The sequence below is a fragment of the Taudactylus pleione genome, unplaced genomic scaffold, assembly GCF_031769625.1.
Source record: "Taudactylus pleione unplaced genomic scaffold, aTauple2 ptg000085l, whole genome shotgun sequence".
Lineage (NCBI taxonomy): Eukaryota > Metazoa > Chordata > Amphibia > Anura > Myobatrachidae > Taudactylus > Taudactylus pleione.
Window position 1 is genome coordinate 2,390,367 of NW_028284487.1, and position 14,539 is coordinate 2,404,905.

At 44.3% G+C, this 14,539-nt stretch overlaps 1 protein-coding gene and 1 non-coding gene across 2 annotated transcripts; one reads left to right on the forward strand and one right to left on the reverse strand.

Annotated features, from left to right (window-relative positions):
* Window positions 1–2,482: 2,482 nt before the first annotated feature.
* CST6 (cystatin E/M) lies at window positions 2,483–13,703 on the reverse strand. The gene is made up of 3 exons (XM_088468409.1): window positions 13,381–13,703; window positions 7,866–7,979; window positions 2,483–5,002 (listed from the first exon to the last, which is right to left on the reverse strand). The coding sequence occupies exons 1-3, from the start codon at window positions 13,591–13,593 to the stop codon at window positions 4,886–4,888; spliced, it is 444 nt and encodes a 147-aa protein (XP_088324535.1). The 5' UTR covers window positions 13,594–13,703; the 3' UTR covers window positions 2,483–4,885.
* Window positions 13,704–13,831: 128 nt separating this feature from the next.
* Window positions 13,832–13,905, forward strand: TRNAI-AAU (transfer RNA isoleucine (anticodon AAU)). The gene has a single exon. It is a non-coding gene; the product is annotated as a tRNA-Ile (tRNA).
* The last annotated feature ends 634 nt before the right edge of the window (window positions 13,906–14,539 follow it).

Sequence of the window (14,539 nt, forward strand, 5' to 3'; positions counted from 1 at the left end):
TAGCAAAATCAAATGCTAAAATTGATTGATACTGGGATGAAACTTTAGATTCATAAAGTTGAATTTGTTTTACAGCAGGTTGCATTGCATACCGTATTTCCCCGATAATAAGACACTGTCTTATTTTTTTTTTTTGTTAACAAAAACACCTTAGGGCTTATTTTCGGGGTAGGTCTTATATTAATTTTGACAGCAATGCCCTTATGCAGGCCCCCCCCTTGCAGAAGTGTCCCATAAGCAGGCCACCTTGCAGAAGTGCCCCTTATGCATGCCCCCCCCCCCCCCTTGCAGAAGTGCCCCTTATGCATGCCCCCCCCCTTGCAGGCCCCCTAGTGGAAGTGCCGCTTATGCAGATCCCCCCCTGTAGCAGTGTCCCTTATTGCAGTGGACTTAGCTGACTCACCGCCGTCCGGGATGTCGCTCTCACCTGTGCGCTGCCTGGATCTAACATGATCCAACAGGAGCGGCCACACAGGATCCTCAGCACGCGGGTGACGTCATGACGTCACCCATGCACTGCATGACTGGGAACGCTGGTCTCTGCAGCGTTCCCAGCTGAAAATGAGTTCAGGTAGGTCTTTTTTCAGGGTAGGGCTTAATTTGGACCGGGTTTCCAAATTAAGGGTAGGTCTTATTTTCGTAGTAGGTCTCATCGGGGAAACACGGTAGAAGCAGAGGCTTTCATATACTTTATGCAGGAGAAACAGATTTCAAGTGGGGGGGGGGGGTTCCAAATATAATTATCACAGTGATATTTGCAATAGCAGCCCGGTTTCCATCTCAGAATGGCAGCATTAGATTATTAACATTATGCTTAATTCTTTTAATAGAGAATCATTTGGTCTGGTCCTCTGAGATATTTATTTTTTTCCGCTAGCCTCATCCAGCTACCAAGGTATCTAGAATGGCATACTGCAGCCAGAATCTATGCAGCAGTGCTGCCTGGAGCGTCCTTAGGATGTTTTGGTCCAAGCCACATGGAGCACTTTGCCATAAGGCAAAAGTGATAATATACTGGAAAAGGCATTGTTTGTTACCAAACTGTTCTTGGATTGTTGGGAGAAGTTGCATCCTGAGACCATTAATGTGTGGGGTTGCTTCTCAGCCAAGGGAGTGGGATCACTCACAATTTTGCCTAACAGCCATGAATAAAGATTGGTACCACAACATCCTCAAGAGCAACTTCTCCCAACAATACAAGAACAGTTTGGTAACAAACAATGCCTTTTCCAGCATGATTTAGCACCTTGCGTTAAGGCAAAGTTGATAGCCAAGTGGCTCGGGGAACAAAACATCCACATTTTGAGTCCATGACCAGGAAACTCCCCAGACCTGAATCCCATTGAGAACTTGGGCTCAATCTTCAAGAGGTGGGGTGGACAACTCCAAGCATTGATTAGGCGGCAGTCAGTATGTGGCCCAGAAGTTGATAGACAGCATGCCAGGGTGAATTACAGAGGTCTTGAAAAAGAAGGGTCAACACTGCCTTTTAAGTTTATGCAATTACATTGACACTTATGAAATGCTTGGATTTTTACTTTAGTATACCATAGTAATATCTGACAAAAAGGTGGAAAACCACTGAAGCAGCAAACTTTGTGAAAACCAATACTTGTGTCATTCTCAAAACTTTTGGCCATGGCAATACAGAAAAGTGAGTGAACACAAGCAAGCATTCGGCTAATGTAGATTACAAGTCATTTAAAAATTGGACACTATAAAACAAGGGGCAATATATCTTATTCTCTGGATCAAAAACACAGGATGATGGCTCTTGAAACACATGTGGACTGGTTCAGAGAACAGAAAAAAAAAAAAAAGCATATCTGGAACCAACCATGTTGCAGTGAAAGGAATGCAAATACATTTCTTTTTCATGCAGGCTATATACTGGCTGCTTTTGCAGGTAGTTCATAAATACTGGACAGCTTTATTTTTATTTTTTTTAATTGCATATTCTTTATTAAAAACTTAAAAAACCAAAAAAACCTCTGAATGTTTGTATTTACTTCCCATAGAGGACACATGCTGTAAGAAATGGACAAGGAAATAAGCATAGCAATTTCAGAAGCGGGCAATCGCTGTACAACATTATGCAAAAACAGACAAGCTTAAATTTACAAAAATAAATGGAGAACCTGAAAGTGCCATCCAGATCCTTGTGGCAGAAAGCTACAGTTCCATAGAGTAAAAGTAGCCCAAGTCCGGAGAAAAGATATATTTAAATACAAAAAAAAATAAAAAATAAAAAGTTATAGGAGATTACTCAACTAATTAGATTGGACAGCCCAGATGGATGCTCCCGCTGTTACAAGACATAAATAAACGAACAAATGCAAGGAGAAAATAAAAATCACACCCACCAATGTTTGCCAAAAACACACACACACCTCTTTCCCCACCCTGTATGACTATACCACCAAAGAAATGTTGCCCACCCCCCCATTTACTCTGAAATCTAACCCCCCCCCCCCCCCCTCCACACACACTCCATCACAGAAAACATGGGCGCAGCTATTCCAGTAAACTAAGGCCATTGTGCATCCAGCCCAGGATCAGAGGGACAACACAGACTCCCAAAAACAAAATAGCCCGACCCAATAGAACCTAAAGCATAAAAAGATCAAAGTAAGAAAACTTTGAAAGTAGAGCACAAAGGACCAAAACCTGGAGGCAAGAAAGTACTGAGGAAACAGACATTTGCAGGATGTGACAACCTCAAAACATGAGTCATAAAACAGAGCAATGACAGAACAGAGTAATGAGAAAAAAAAAAATGGCAAGGAACAAAGTGCAATTAAATCAAAACAGGATACAAAAACATGAGTACAATACAGAGCATTGATAGGGCTGAATAAATAAAAAAATACGGATAACAAGTGCACATAAATCATTCAAAGAGGATCATTCAACCCTGGGGCTGGTGAGCTGACCCATGCTGAAGTCCCTAAACGTGCTGGGGTGAATAGCAGTATTGGGATCCCCATAGAGGATTTTTGCTGAAAATGTTCTCAAAGTGCTTTCTGACAGATGAGGCTGCAAAGATATACAACAGACTTGTGAAATAGCGAACATTAGGTTGTAACAAAAATATCTTTCAATGGGGACAAGATCTTCTGTGTTAGTCACCCCTTAAAATGCTAAAAGGGGTAAAACCAATCAATGACAGGAGACTTACAGTCCGCAGGAGTGGAAACAGAAGGCTCAGCCTCAACAATCCCAACCCAGAGTTGTGGTTGAACTTAATAGTTCAACCACAACTCTGGGTTGGGATTGTTGAGGATGAGCAAAAAAAAAAAAAAAAAAAAACCACACAATTTATATGAATTTCCACCACTCGAGCTGCAACTCTGACCCAAGTCAATAATGGTTTGAAGGAGTCTTATGATGCGCACTGAAGGTACAGTCTCAGCAGAGAACATTGACAGTAAGTAGCAGCAACCAAAGAGATGTCCAGAGAGTAGCACTGAACAGGAAACCAGAGCAGGATCTTGTATGAAAGAAAGTCAGCTGAATAGCAACAGGCGAGACATAGCCCCGAACAGGAGAGACTATACTGGAGCAGCAAATAAGGAGAAAGGAAATATTACTTTATTCGAAAGGAGTGCAGATATTGCAATAAAGCCAGCACCTCAGAAGCAGGCGAATAAAAGCAGTCACAGGAGTAAGCTCCAACAGTAGACCAGCACCAAGGGGTGACCACAGTAGAAGGAATTACAAAACCAGTAGCAAGCCTCCAAAATGGTGTGGGTCGAGAGCACAGCATGGAGTCAGGAGGGCAGATTCCAAGGCAGGATCAGCTACAAGAGTACAGAGACAGGAGCAACCAAGAGAAAGTACAAGAGAACAGCAGGCAGTAGAATGCACCAACACCGGCAGTGTGTACAAAAACCAACGCAGGCCCCAAAATAACAGAGGAACAGGAGGGCCCACAACAGAGATCTGGAGCTAGACAGAAGCACCCACAGGCAGCAGAAAAGTATCCAACCGCAATAAGATTTAACAAGACGCCTTGAGGTAGCCAAAAGGAATAGTAAACAGGATATTTGGGCTGGAGACACTAGCTCGGCATCCACTATACAATTTTCTGTCAGATATCTGTCCAATCTGGCTGATTGGAATGAAAGCCTGGTAATGTATGGGAGTAAATGACAGTCAATCATATGGTTTTAAACACTGAAAAAAAGGACAAAAAAAAAAAAATATAAAATAAATTGTTTAAATGTGTGTTTTTAACCAATTTGTCTGAACCACCATTTATTATTTTCCAGTGTTTGTGAGCAAATGGACAATTGTCATTTGCTCCCATATATTACCAGGTTCATTCCAACCAGCCAGATTGGACAGATATCTGACAGAAAATTGTATAGTGGATGCCCAGCTTAAGGCAGACATTCTACTCCATGCCTGTCCAGGCCATGACCCCCTGTACAACTATTTCTACACCAATTTAGTTTTGAGTTTGGAGGCACTCCTCTCAAATCTAAATGTATCTGCACATTTTAAGTCTACCCCACCTGCAGTGCATATTGGTTTTGCCAAAGTGTAAAGTTACTTGCTTTTTATTGCTTGCTCAAAACTCAGAGTCAGCCCAGTTACCTTCATCTTCCAGTTCTGCTAACAGTTACTTCTATTAATTCAGACCTGGGCATCCTGCACCATTTTCACAATCATTTCCTTTCCTTGAACCTACATAAGTATTTGATAGTTCATAACTGTGATAAGTAAACTATATCAGCCATTAATGCTTAATATGCAATATACATGGACACATTCAGATCAAAACTACTTCATTACGGAATTTCAAATACAACTATACAGTCACATACTTTAATACATCAGCCCAACAATAGTTTGCTGCCCACCACACTTTGCAGCAGCCAAGTTACACCCCATGTAAAGTTGAAGAGGTTAGCGGGTAAATGGTAACACACTGCTTTTGTGTGAGTGTTCTGGAATTCTGCCAGGGAACATCATATACCACGAACACACATTTTTCTTTCTGGAAAAAAAAAAAAAAAAAAAGTGTATGCAGTTAGTAGCCTAAAGGAGGATTTCTAGTATTCACATTGCATATAACAAAACAGTTTACATTCAACCAATTCAAATATATTCTAAACCAGAGATTCCCAAATGCGTTGCCTGTGGTCAGGCATGGATATCCTTCAAACCCAGACTGTTGAGGGTGCTTTGAGGACGAGGGCCAGATTCAGACCCGGACGCTAAGAAGCGTTCGCTCGTAGCTGCGAATGGTTTGCATGCATCGACAGCCCACCAGAGTGAGTGACAGGAGAAGCTATTTGGGGGTGGTAACGGGCTAGCCACTAGAAACGGGGGAATGTAGATGTGAACGCAGGCGTGCCTGACCGATGATCAAGATTACCACCACCACGGGCTGAGGAGACAGTTCTTGCTGCTCTCCCTTTGCAGCCCAGCAGGCCCCTGCTAGCGACCTCACCCGTCAGCCCTACTGCACTTGCCAGGTCCCATCTCCGGCGATGTAGCGTACCCAGCTTAATCATTTTATCAGTGGAGCATACGCATATCTATATCATCCATTTATAGGAAAACACATTACAGTTTTCCATAAATATGAAACATACTCAGAATTCAATATAGGACAAGTGTTACTGTGCAAGTCAATGAATATTGAGTAAGAGGTGCCCTGGCAATATTCAAATGTAGCATAATACAGCTACAAAATTCTAACTGTACAGCCACCTATATGCTCTTGTTTTAGTGAATGTTAGTTTCTCAGAATGCCAAGAATGAGGAGTGGTGGGGGTGGGTGACCTAGGTTGTGACCATTATACCCTGAACATAGAACACATTTTATATACACAACTGAAGCAAGGTAAAGAATCAGCCAGCTATATTATATCACCACAAGCATTCTCCTTCATTGCAGCAAGTCTCCTACCCTTACATTAGTTCAAGGTGTATTAAAGAAAGTGGGAAGTGCTAGACAGTTTGATTAATCAATCTAAGGCTGGGTACACACGTAAAGATTCTGTCCAACCATTCAACTAGTTGATTGGTTGGAATGAAAATCTGGTCAGGTATGGGAGTAAAGCTGGGTACACACTGAGATATATTGGCTGATCAATTGATTGGCCAATGTATCTGCTGCCTGTCGAGCAGTGTGTACCCGCGATATGTTGGCGTTCACCAACATATCGCATTGGCTGTGCTGCACTGCCGATGGACAGATATGTTTGCAGACATATCTGGCCATCGGCAGGTGTGTACAGGCGGTCATCAGACCGCCCGTACACACAGCAGCTGCAAGGAAGGGGGAGCTGGACATGCCCGCCGGGACATATCCCGTGGTCGCCGGGACCTGCGGGCAGGCACAGATGGTTGTTCAATGTGTACGAACAACCATCTGCAGATATATCTGTATAATGTGTACCCACCTTAACTGATGATCAGCAATTTGCTCCTAAATGCCAGAAAACAGATGAAAATGGTAGTCAAACAAGTTTGTTAAATGTTTGATCTAAACAATTTGTTCAAACAGTTTAACATTTTCCAGCATTTGGGAGCAAATTGCTGATTGTCATTTGCTTTCATACCTTACCAGATTTTCATTCCAACCAATCAACTAGTTGGATGGTTGGACAGAAAATCTTTACGCGTGTAATCACCTTTAGTCTTTTTTCCGGCATAAGCAAAATTCCATTTTGCCACATTTTGCAGCATTATGGAATTCATTTCCTATATGTTGTTATGTCAGCCACTGGAGAGATACTGCATTTTACTCACCCCACCAGCAATGTGTTTATTTTCTGCATAGTGCCATCTCCCCGTGTGTCTGGGGCCATTCTGCATATGTGAGAAAGCCGGTAAGGCCACTCATGCTCAGTGAGATCTGTGCCTTCAACAGTGGTGCCAAGAGCCGCACCAGGCCTGGGAAAAGGAGCAGAGCCTAACTGCAGGAAGCGTGGCCACGTCCCCTTATGATAAAAAAAAAAATATATATATATATATATATAATTGGTAGGGGTGTGAGGTGCGATTGCTCCCCCCACAGGCATAGGAGACTGCTGCTCAGCAGCCGTGAGCAGCCTCCCACTGCTGTGAGGTAAGAGGGAGTGGGGAGACCCAGGCCCCCCACTGGGCCCCTCCAGCTAGCCCCGGTGATGAGTACACCCCCTGCCCCCTGGCCTTCAGGTGACAGAGCACCATTAACCACCACAAGAGTACAGTAAGTGTTGTGTGTCAGGACCACAAAGCCAGTGCACAGTGTTGATAATAGTCTGCTTTACTATAAGGGGAGAGGGGATGAAGGGCCTCGGAGGATGCTCCTCACCATGATATCATGCATTACTGTCCTGGGACAGCGTTAATTTCCTTAGACAAATTACAGTAGCTATTTGACATTTCATTAATTGAATGGGGGCAAGAGGGGGGGAGGGGGGGTAATGATATACATTTCCCCAGAGATTTCTTCAGAGTATGCCTTTTGACAGAAAAATGGCTTATACCACTTACTCTAACTAAAAAAAAAAAAATATAGGAAGAGGGCTTACTTACTTGACCCCAGAATCGGGCACATGCATGTGCCATGTACCTGTATCAAAACAGACTTGACTGTCAGTATGCAAACAGCTTCCTAGAGTTCTTCCTGATCCTTTATAGTCTAACACCCATCTTACTGCCAAGTCACCATTCAAAACACACATTTTATATACATTTTTCTTAAAAAATAAAACAAAGACTTTAATTGCGATAAGGTTTTGTTCAGCATAATAAGGATGTTCGGTCACCTCTGACCCTTCTATACCTTTCCTATCCTGAAAACGGGAACTACAGATAAAATGGAGGTGTAGGCCGAGCAGATGGCATAGCAGAAACAGGCTCACCTTTAGCTTTGGTCTTTTTTGCACTGGACATTTGTTGTTACTGTTGTCTTCACTCTTCTTGCAAATTGTGTTTGCCAACACCATCTTCAACTTATAATTCATGCCAGAGACCACCTACAGGATGAATGACAATTTAATAGGAAACAAATTATTCTTAAATTGCAAAAAACAGACATTACTGCTGGTTGAGGATAAAGTAAGACATAGGGGCACATGTACTAAAAACCGTGGAAGTGGCACAATTGTGTTTTTCTTCAATTTACATCACAGGGGAGATAATGATTTTTTACATGATTATCTCCCCCTCCCCATGTACTAGATGTAATGTGCAGGGACAGCAGTAGCTCCAACCACTGTCCCCCTCCCTGACATATTTGAGGAGTCTCACATTTGTGAAAGACTTTTGGGGGAATCTGACACTGTACACGTGTCAGATTCAGGAGTCAGCGGGAGAGGAAACACAAGATCCCTGCATAGGCAAAAAGCGCTTTTCTCCATCTGAGGAGTCCCTAAATCAAGAGGACCAAACTCCGAAAAGGCACATAGGAGTCAGACTGCAGACCCCATTGACATTAATGGGGATTGCGGTCTGTGGTGGTAGTAAGCCTTTAGCAGGAGATTTGTGAGAAATCCCCTGCATTAGGCTGTTCTTACATAGCCCAGATACATAAAATTATGCAGAAACTGCAGCTACTGCATAATTTTATGAAAAATTGGATTACTAAATAGGCCCCATAATCACCAAGTACCTCCTTTGTAAGTGACTTACTAGAGCACTGCTACATAAGGCAACGAAAAGAACCTTCAGACCCCGTGTGTAGAAAGACTGGGGTAAATTGTAAATGTAGTTTAGAATGAGGCATATTGCTCCAGACTACAGAAAGTGTCCTTATTGGGAAAATTAAGAATTCTGCTTACAGTTACCATTTCTTTCAAAACCTTTTCTGTATTTAACATCCTCATTTATTACTCTCAAATAGTGATAAAGGGAAAAGCTTTGTTTTAGGAAGACTTCAGTACAACAGTCGTTCTCCCATAACTTCATATTGTCCCAGTTTCAGCAGACTAATCCCAATTTGCAGGCATTGAAAGGGGCAGAGTTTACATAAGTGTCCGCAGTCGTGCACAAAAGTGGGCGTTACTGTATCAGGAAAGAGACTTATTGTGCAATTTCACATGTCTACGTTTTGGGGAGGTATGGTCTCTGAACTAGAGGGGTGCACTAATCCACCTAGTCACATCTCTGCTGCATAACTATAAAAGGGAAACCTTAGGCCTTTTGCCTAGCATACAATAAGCACAGGGATCAGTTTACCCCTTTCATCACAGATTTTACACAAAATGTATCAAGTCCAGACTGGCTAGTATGATTTCAGAAAAACTGATCCATGATTTATTAACATCAACTTACATAGCACCAGCAAATTCCATTGCACTTCACAAATGGGTGGACAATTAGTCTGGATTTTGTTAACTTGACTGTCTACAGAAAAGGGTCTTTTTAAAAGATAGAGTGTCTCATTCAGACGCGGTAGCAAGCGCTGAGTGCTCGCAACCGGGTCGATGGTTAGGCCCTGCGCACGCGCAGTGACCGCAAGTCCTGGAGCGAGAGAGACTTTCTCGCTCCGGAGCTCACTACAAAAGGGACGGCTGTCTATGTTGATAGACAGCTCGGACCGTTGTAGGCGGGGCAGTTTCACAAACTGTGGCGTTAAGGAACGCCTACTGTTGTGTGGGCGGCCTCCCACACAACAGCAGTTACGTCAGTGGGGAACTTCCTGCTTGATTAGAGCAGGAAGCTCCCTGGGGCTTGTGGCTGCCAAGACTCAACCTTAGGGTCTCGTCACAAGCCCCAATGGTCTTTACCATCGCGACCATGACCCCGGTCGGTCGCTAAGCTGTGGGTGGTAACCCACAGCTTAGCTAGCGACCAGGAGGCCGCACTTAAAAATAGAAGCTGCCGCTCTCATTCAGAACGAGCGCTCGCTTCTTGCGAGCGCCTCTGAATGAGGGCCAGAGTGTGGCAGAGGCATTCCCCTCCCCTCAATAATGCTCAATTGTTTCTTATTTTCATGTGAATCTAATGTATGCATGTCTGGGCCGGCAAAGTAGGAGCGGACATCAGACATCGAATGGTATCCGGCATCAAATCAAGGGATGCAAAAAAAAAAAAAAAAAAAAGTTGATGGTTATACCATCGATGGTTGCAATGTGTACAGAAACAGTCAGCGCTGGGTCACATATGCAGAGAGAATGAGGAGTGTATCAAGCGGTAAGAATTCCTTTTCTCAACAATTTTGCTGAAAATGGGGACCATTACCACTTCTCCATATGTATTAAATAGGTAATACAGCATTCAGACAACTTATCAAGCAACACAAATCTTGTTTGCCATACATCTGAGGATGGCGTTACACTTACAGCCCGCTGCTTGCAGAATCTGAACAGCAACATTACATTGAGGGATGCATCAGTGATGAATTGAACCAATCATCGCATGCATACCAGTGTTAAACGAGAATGATTATGATTTTAGCATAGCACAGCTCTCCCGATAAGAGTTGTCATTTGCGGTGCTGGGGCCTCAGTGTTTATGAGGCATGTGTTCCTCTGTGCATTCGCAGCCATCAGCCAGTGCGAGCTGAGGGAAACCCTAGAAAGGATCCTATTGGACCCCTCTTGGGGGAAGTTACCAAAAAAAAAAAAAAAGCCCATAGGTTTCTATTAGGCAACGCAATCTACAGATGGTGTTACCGATCAAGTCCACGCTGCAGAAAGCTTGGTGCATATGGAAAATGCAGTCAAAAAACCAGAAAACTGTATTTTTAGTGTTGACGCATCCCGCCCCTAATCTTAAAAATCACATGCCCAATAGGGCTAGTAACACTGGCATATCTACAAGGTGTAGTCAAAAATTATCCGCACTCCAGTTATATTAAAACTTCTGTTGGTTGCACAACACTTTCAGTACTAGCTCGCCATCTCCCCAGTCACTGCTGTGCAGGTTTGAACGTATAACGTCAGTTCATTTTTGACTGAAGTGCAAGAAAAAATGGCTTCCCCACTTGTGGTTTACACGAAAGAGCAGCATGCAGTTTTGTGGTTTGAGGGAGTGTCTGGTGCCGATATTTATTGAAGACTTTGTGCACACCGCTGTGCACACCGCTGTTCATACTGTAGACACTCTCCAAAAACGTAATTCATTCAGGAGGTGTTAAAGCATCCTCCCTATAGTCCTGATCTTGCTCCATCGAACTATCACCTGTTTAGTCCGATGAAGGGGTGAAGACAGCGGTGCATTCATGACTCGCAGCTCAGCCAAAACATTTTTTAATGAGGGAATACGAAAGCTTGTTGACAGTAATGAAAAATAATGTATTTGTCTTTTCTAAAAGTTGATAATAAATTCTACAGCCAGAGAGCTGATCATTTTTGACTCACCCTCATAATGGGTGTAGGGTGTGTGGTGCACATGGGCCATACACCATACACCCACTTAATACTTAACCCTCCAGAGACCCGCTTAGACATCAGTAGCGCTGGTCAAATCACAGAAAAAAGGAGAGACTGCACACATCCCCGCCTCTCTTAATACACCCCTGACTAGTAATCATTAATTACATATATCAGCATAACAGCTAGTGCCATACAGAGGGAGAAAGATGACCGCACTGAGTAGTTGCCAACCTAAATACCAGCTGCAAATTTTGATTAGTATTGCAGGGATATATAAAAACCACACGCCACTGGTATTCAACATTAATTACCTTGCCAGCAAGGTCCAGTGACATCCCCCTCATCGATGGCTTCCTCCGCTCAACTGCGACAGCCAGCCTGCACATGACAGTTACATACAGCAGGGACCCGGTAGTGCCTAAAAAGCAGTAATCTTATATTACCACTGTTAACTAATGAAAGGATTACATAACTCCTTTAGCAAGTGCTAACAGGGTTATGTACCATTGTTAAATACAGGGTCATTTCAAGAGGTCCGTCCTGGGCCCCCTCCTCTCAGTCTGACAGCCGGCAGTGCACCGAGTACAGCACCACTCTGATAGACTCTGGACACTAGAGAGTGTGCCCAGAGTCTAGAGCGCATGTCACCAGGAAAACATCAGCCACCTGTGTTTTCCATACTGTGCATGCACAATATGATGGCCACTGGCAATTTTCCCATTTTCCAGGCATTTTTACAGCCCTGACACCAGCACCAACACGGGAGTGGTTAGCAGTGGCGTAACTAGGGCAGGGCGAGCGGGTTGCGTGCCCTAGGCGCCGCTGGACCGGCGCCGCCGCCGGCCACGGTACCGGCCCGCTCGCCCTAGTTAGCCAGTGTAGCGCCGACCGCAATGAGTGCGGTCAGCGCTACACACCTGAGCCCGTTCCCTCCCCGAGCGCTTGCCCAATAGCGCCAGGAGGCGGGCTCAGGCTGTGCATAACACACGCATCGCCGCCAGCGTGTGTTAAACAGCAGCCAATGAGGTCAGATAGACTCTCATTGACTGCTGCAGCACCCACTGCAAGAGCTGGACTTCCGTACTACTTGGGGGGGAACTACCACTGGGGGCATTATAAAAGGGGCCTACTACAAGAGGCACTGCACTCGGGGGACCACTACTGGGGGCAATAATAGGAAGGGCCACTACAGGGGGCACTGGATGGGGGGGGGGGGATCACTACAGGATGCCTGCGTAAGGGGACCACTAATGGGAAAACTGCATGGGGGGGGGGGGGGGCACACTGCATTGTGGGGACTGCTACTGGGGGCACTGCATAAGGGGGAACACTACGTGGGGCACTGCATTTGGGGGAACACTACTGGGGGTACTGAGTAAGGGAAACTAATTGGGGGCTGTATAAGGGGGACCACTACTGGGGATACTGTATAAGGGGCACTACTATGGGCCTGCATAAGAGGGACCACAACTGCATACTGGGGGTACTACTTTTGTTAATGTGCATATGGATAGGAATGTTCAGCGTGAAAATAAAGGGGTGTGTCATGTTGACACACCCCATTTTTAAGTGACCACACCCATTTTTTTCAGGTACGCCTTCGGCACACGCACATCTCAGGATGTTGGGGGGGGGGGGGGGTTGGGGTTCCCTTTTCAAATTTGCCCTGGGCTCCAAATACCCTAGTTACACCACTGGTGGCTAGTATAATGTGGGTGCAGGGTGTGCTGTGTGGGACCCTCAATCCAGGAGCCAGTGTGCAATATACACACTTTATAAAAAGTGCACCACCACAGCAATATAAATACACCCCTGGTAAAACAGGGTCCTTACTACATTATAGCACCCTGCATCACTGTGATAGGTGGCAATGCAGAACGCCACCATAACAGAAACCATCATACACAAACACTGCTCATTGTCATTTCTTAATTTTAAACTGCTCTCCTCCCCTGAAATGGTTAAATAGCAGAATAAAATAAAACTCTGTGCCAACACCCCACAGCCAGTAAGTCACCCTGATAAATGCGGTAACAGGTGTGTACGGAGGGTGTGTTACCTGCTGGGTCGCCTCTTTGAGAGACAGCATCTTGTAGGCATAGACATCGTTGCTCTGCAGGTTGTACTGCTGGACGCTGAAGTTCGCCATTTGCTTTATCTTCTCACTGGTCACGTCCGCTGGCCGCCACCCGCCGGCCATCATCTGAGCCCAACTGCCGGGTAACAGCAGGCACAGGACGCCGCCGAGCAGGATCACGTTACCCAGAGACATTCTCCCTTCCACTGCCAATCACCCAGCGCCTATCTCTGACTCCAGCCGCAGCCTGTATAATGGAACACTCGGCTGCCTTTATACCACACACAGTCACGGGTGGGAGGGTCCTGCGAGATGCAGGGGGCTGGAAGGAATGCAGCTGACACTGGAAGCGATTGTGTGAGATAAACATTAACTACGTTCTCTGTACAGGTTTTCCCATAGAAGTAATATAGGGAAGCACGTAACACACGGAGGCCGGTTAGCTCAGATGGTTAGAGCGTGGTGCTAATAACGCCAAGGTCGCGGGTTCGATCCCCGTACGGGCCAAGTGTTTTTTTTTAATTTTATTATGATATATAAATTATAGTTTATTATTGTATATAATTCTTTTAATTACGTTTTTAATATTGAAGCATTTTTAGGCATTTGTTTGTATGTGGCTCCTAGACATAACGTTAATAACACATCATAGTTAGTAAAGTCATTGTTCATTGTGCAATGATTAGAATTAAACTTTTAATGTGTTTTATTATTATTATTATTATTATTATTATTATTATTACTAAGGTTTATTTTCATTGTGCCACCAGGGTTCCGCAGCACCTTACAAATGAGTAAAACAAGAAAACAGTGACTTACAGTACAAAACAATGCAGGACAAGTACATTGCTGCATCCCCGGTCAGTTAGGTGCCGTTGTAGGAAGTATAAAATAGTATAAGTAAGGGAAAGGAGAAGCACATGAGGGTCCTGCTCGTCAGAGCATACAATCTAAAATATATTAATTTCCAGTTTATTTAAAGTTAGTTTGCTGTTTGTCTGAATATCAGTTTCTCCCACGGCAAAAACAATCATGTATTTCAGCAGGGTAAGTCAATAAAGGGGCGAGGGGAAAACATACGTGGCTCATTGTGTCCCTGTAGATCAGGGTTGCCGACATTTAGCTGCCGGGCAACCACACA

What these genes read in the sequence shown, in the direction of transcription:
- CST6 (XM_088468409.1), bottom strand. Translation starts at nt 13,593, where the DNA reads ATGTCTCTGGGTAACGTGATCCTGCTCGGCGGCGTCCTGTGCCTGCTG. An exon ending in TCAAAGAGGCGACCCAGCAG is followed by an intron (nt 7,980 to 13,380) that starts GTAACACACCCT and finishes TTCATCCTGTAG; the next exon opens with GTGGTCTCTGGCATGAATTA. An exon ending in AAAAAAGACCAAAGCTAAAG is followed by an intron (nt 5,003 to 7,865) that starts GTGAGCCTGTTT and finishes TTTTTTTTCCAG; the next exon opens with AAAGAAAAATGTGTGTTCGT.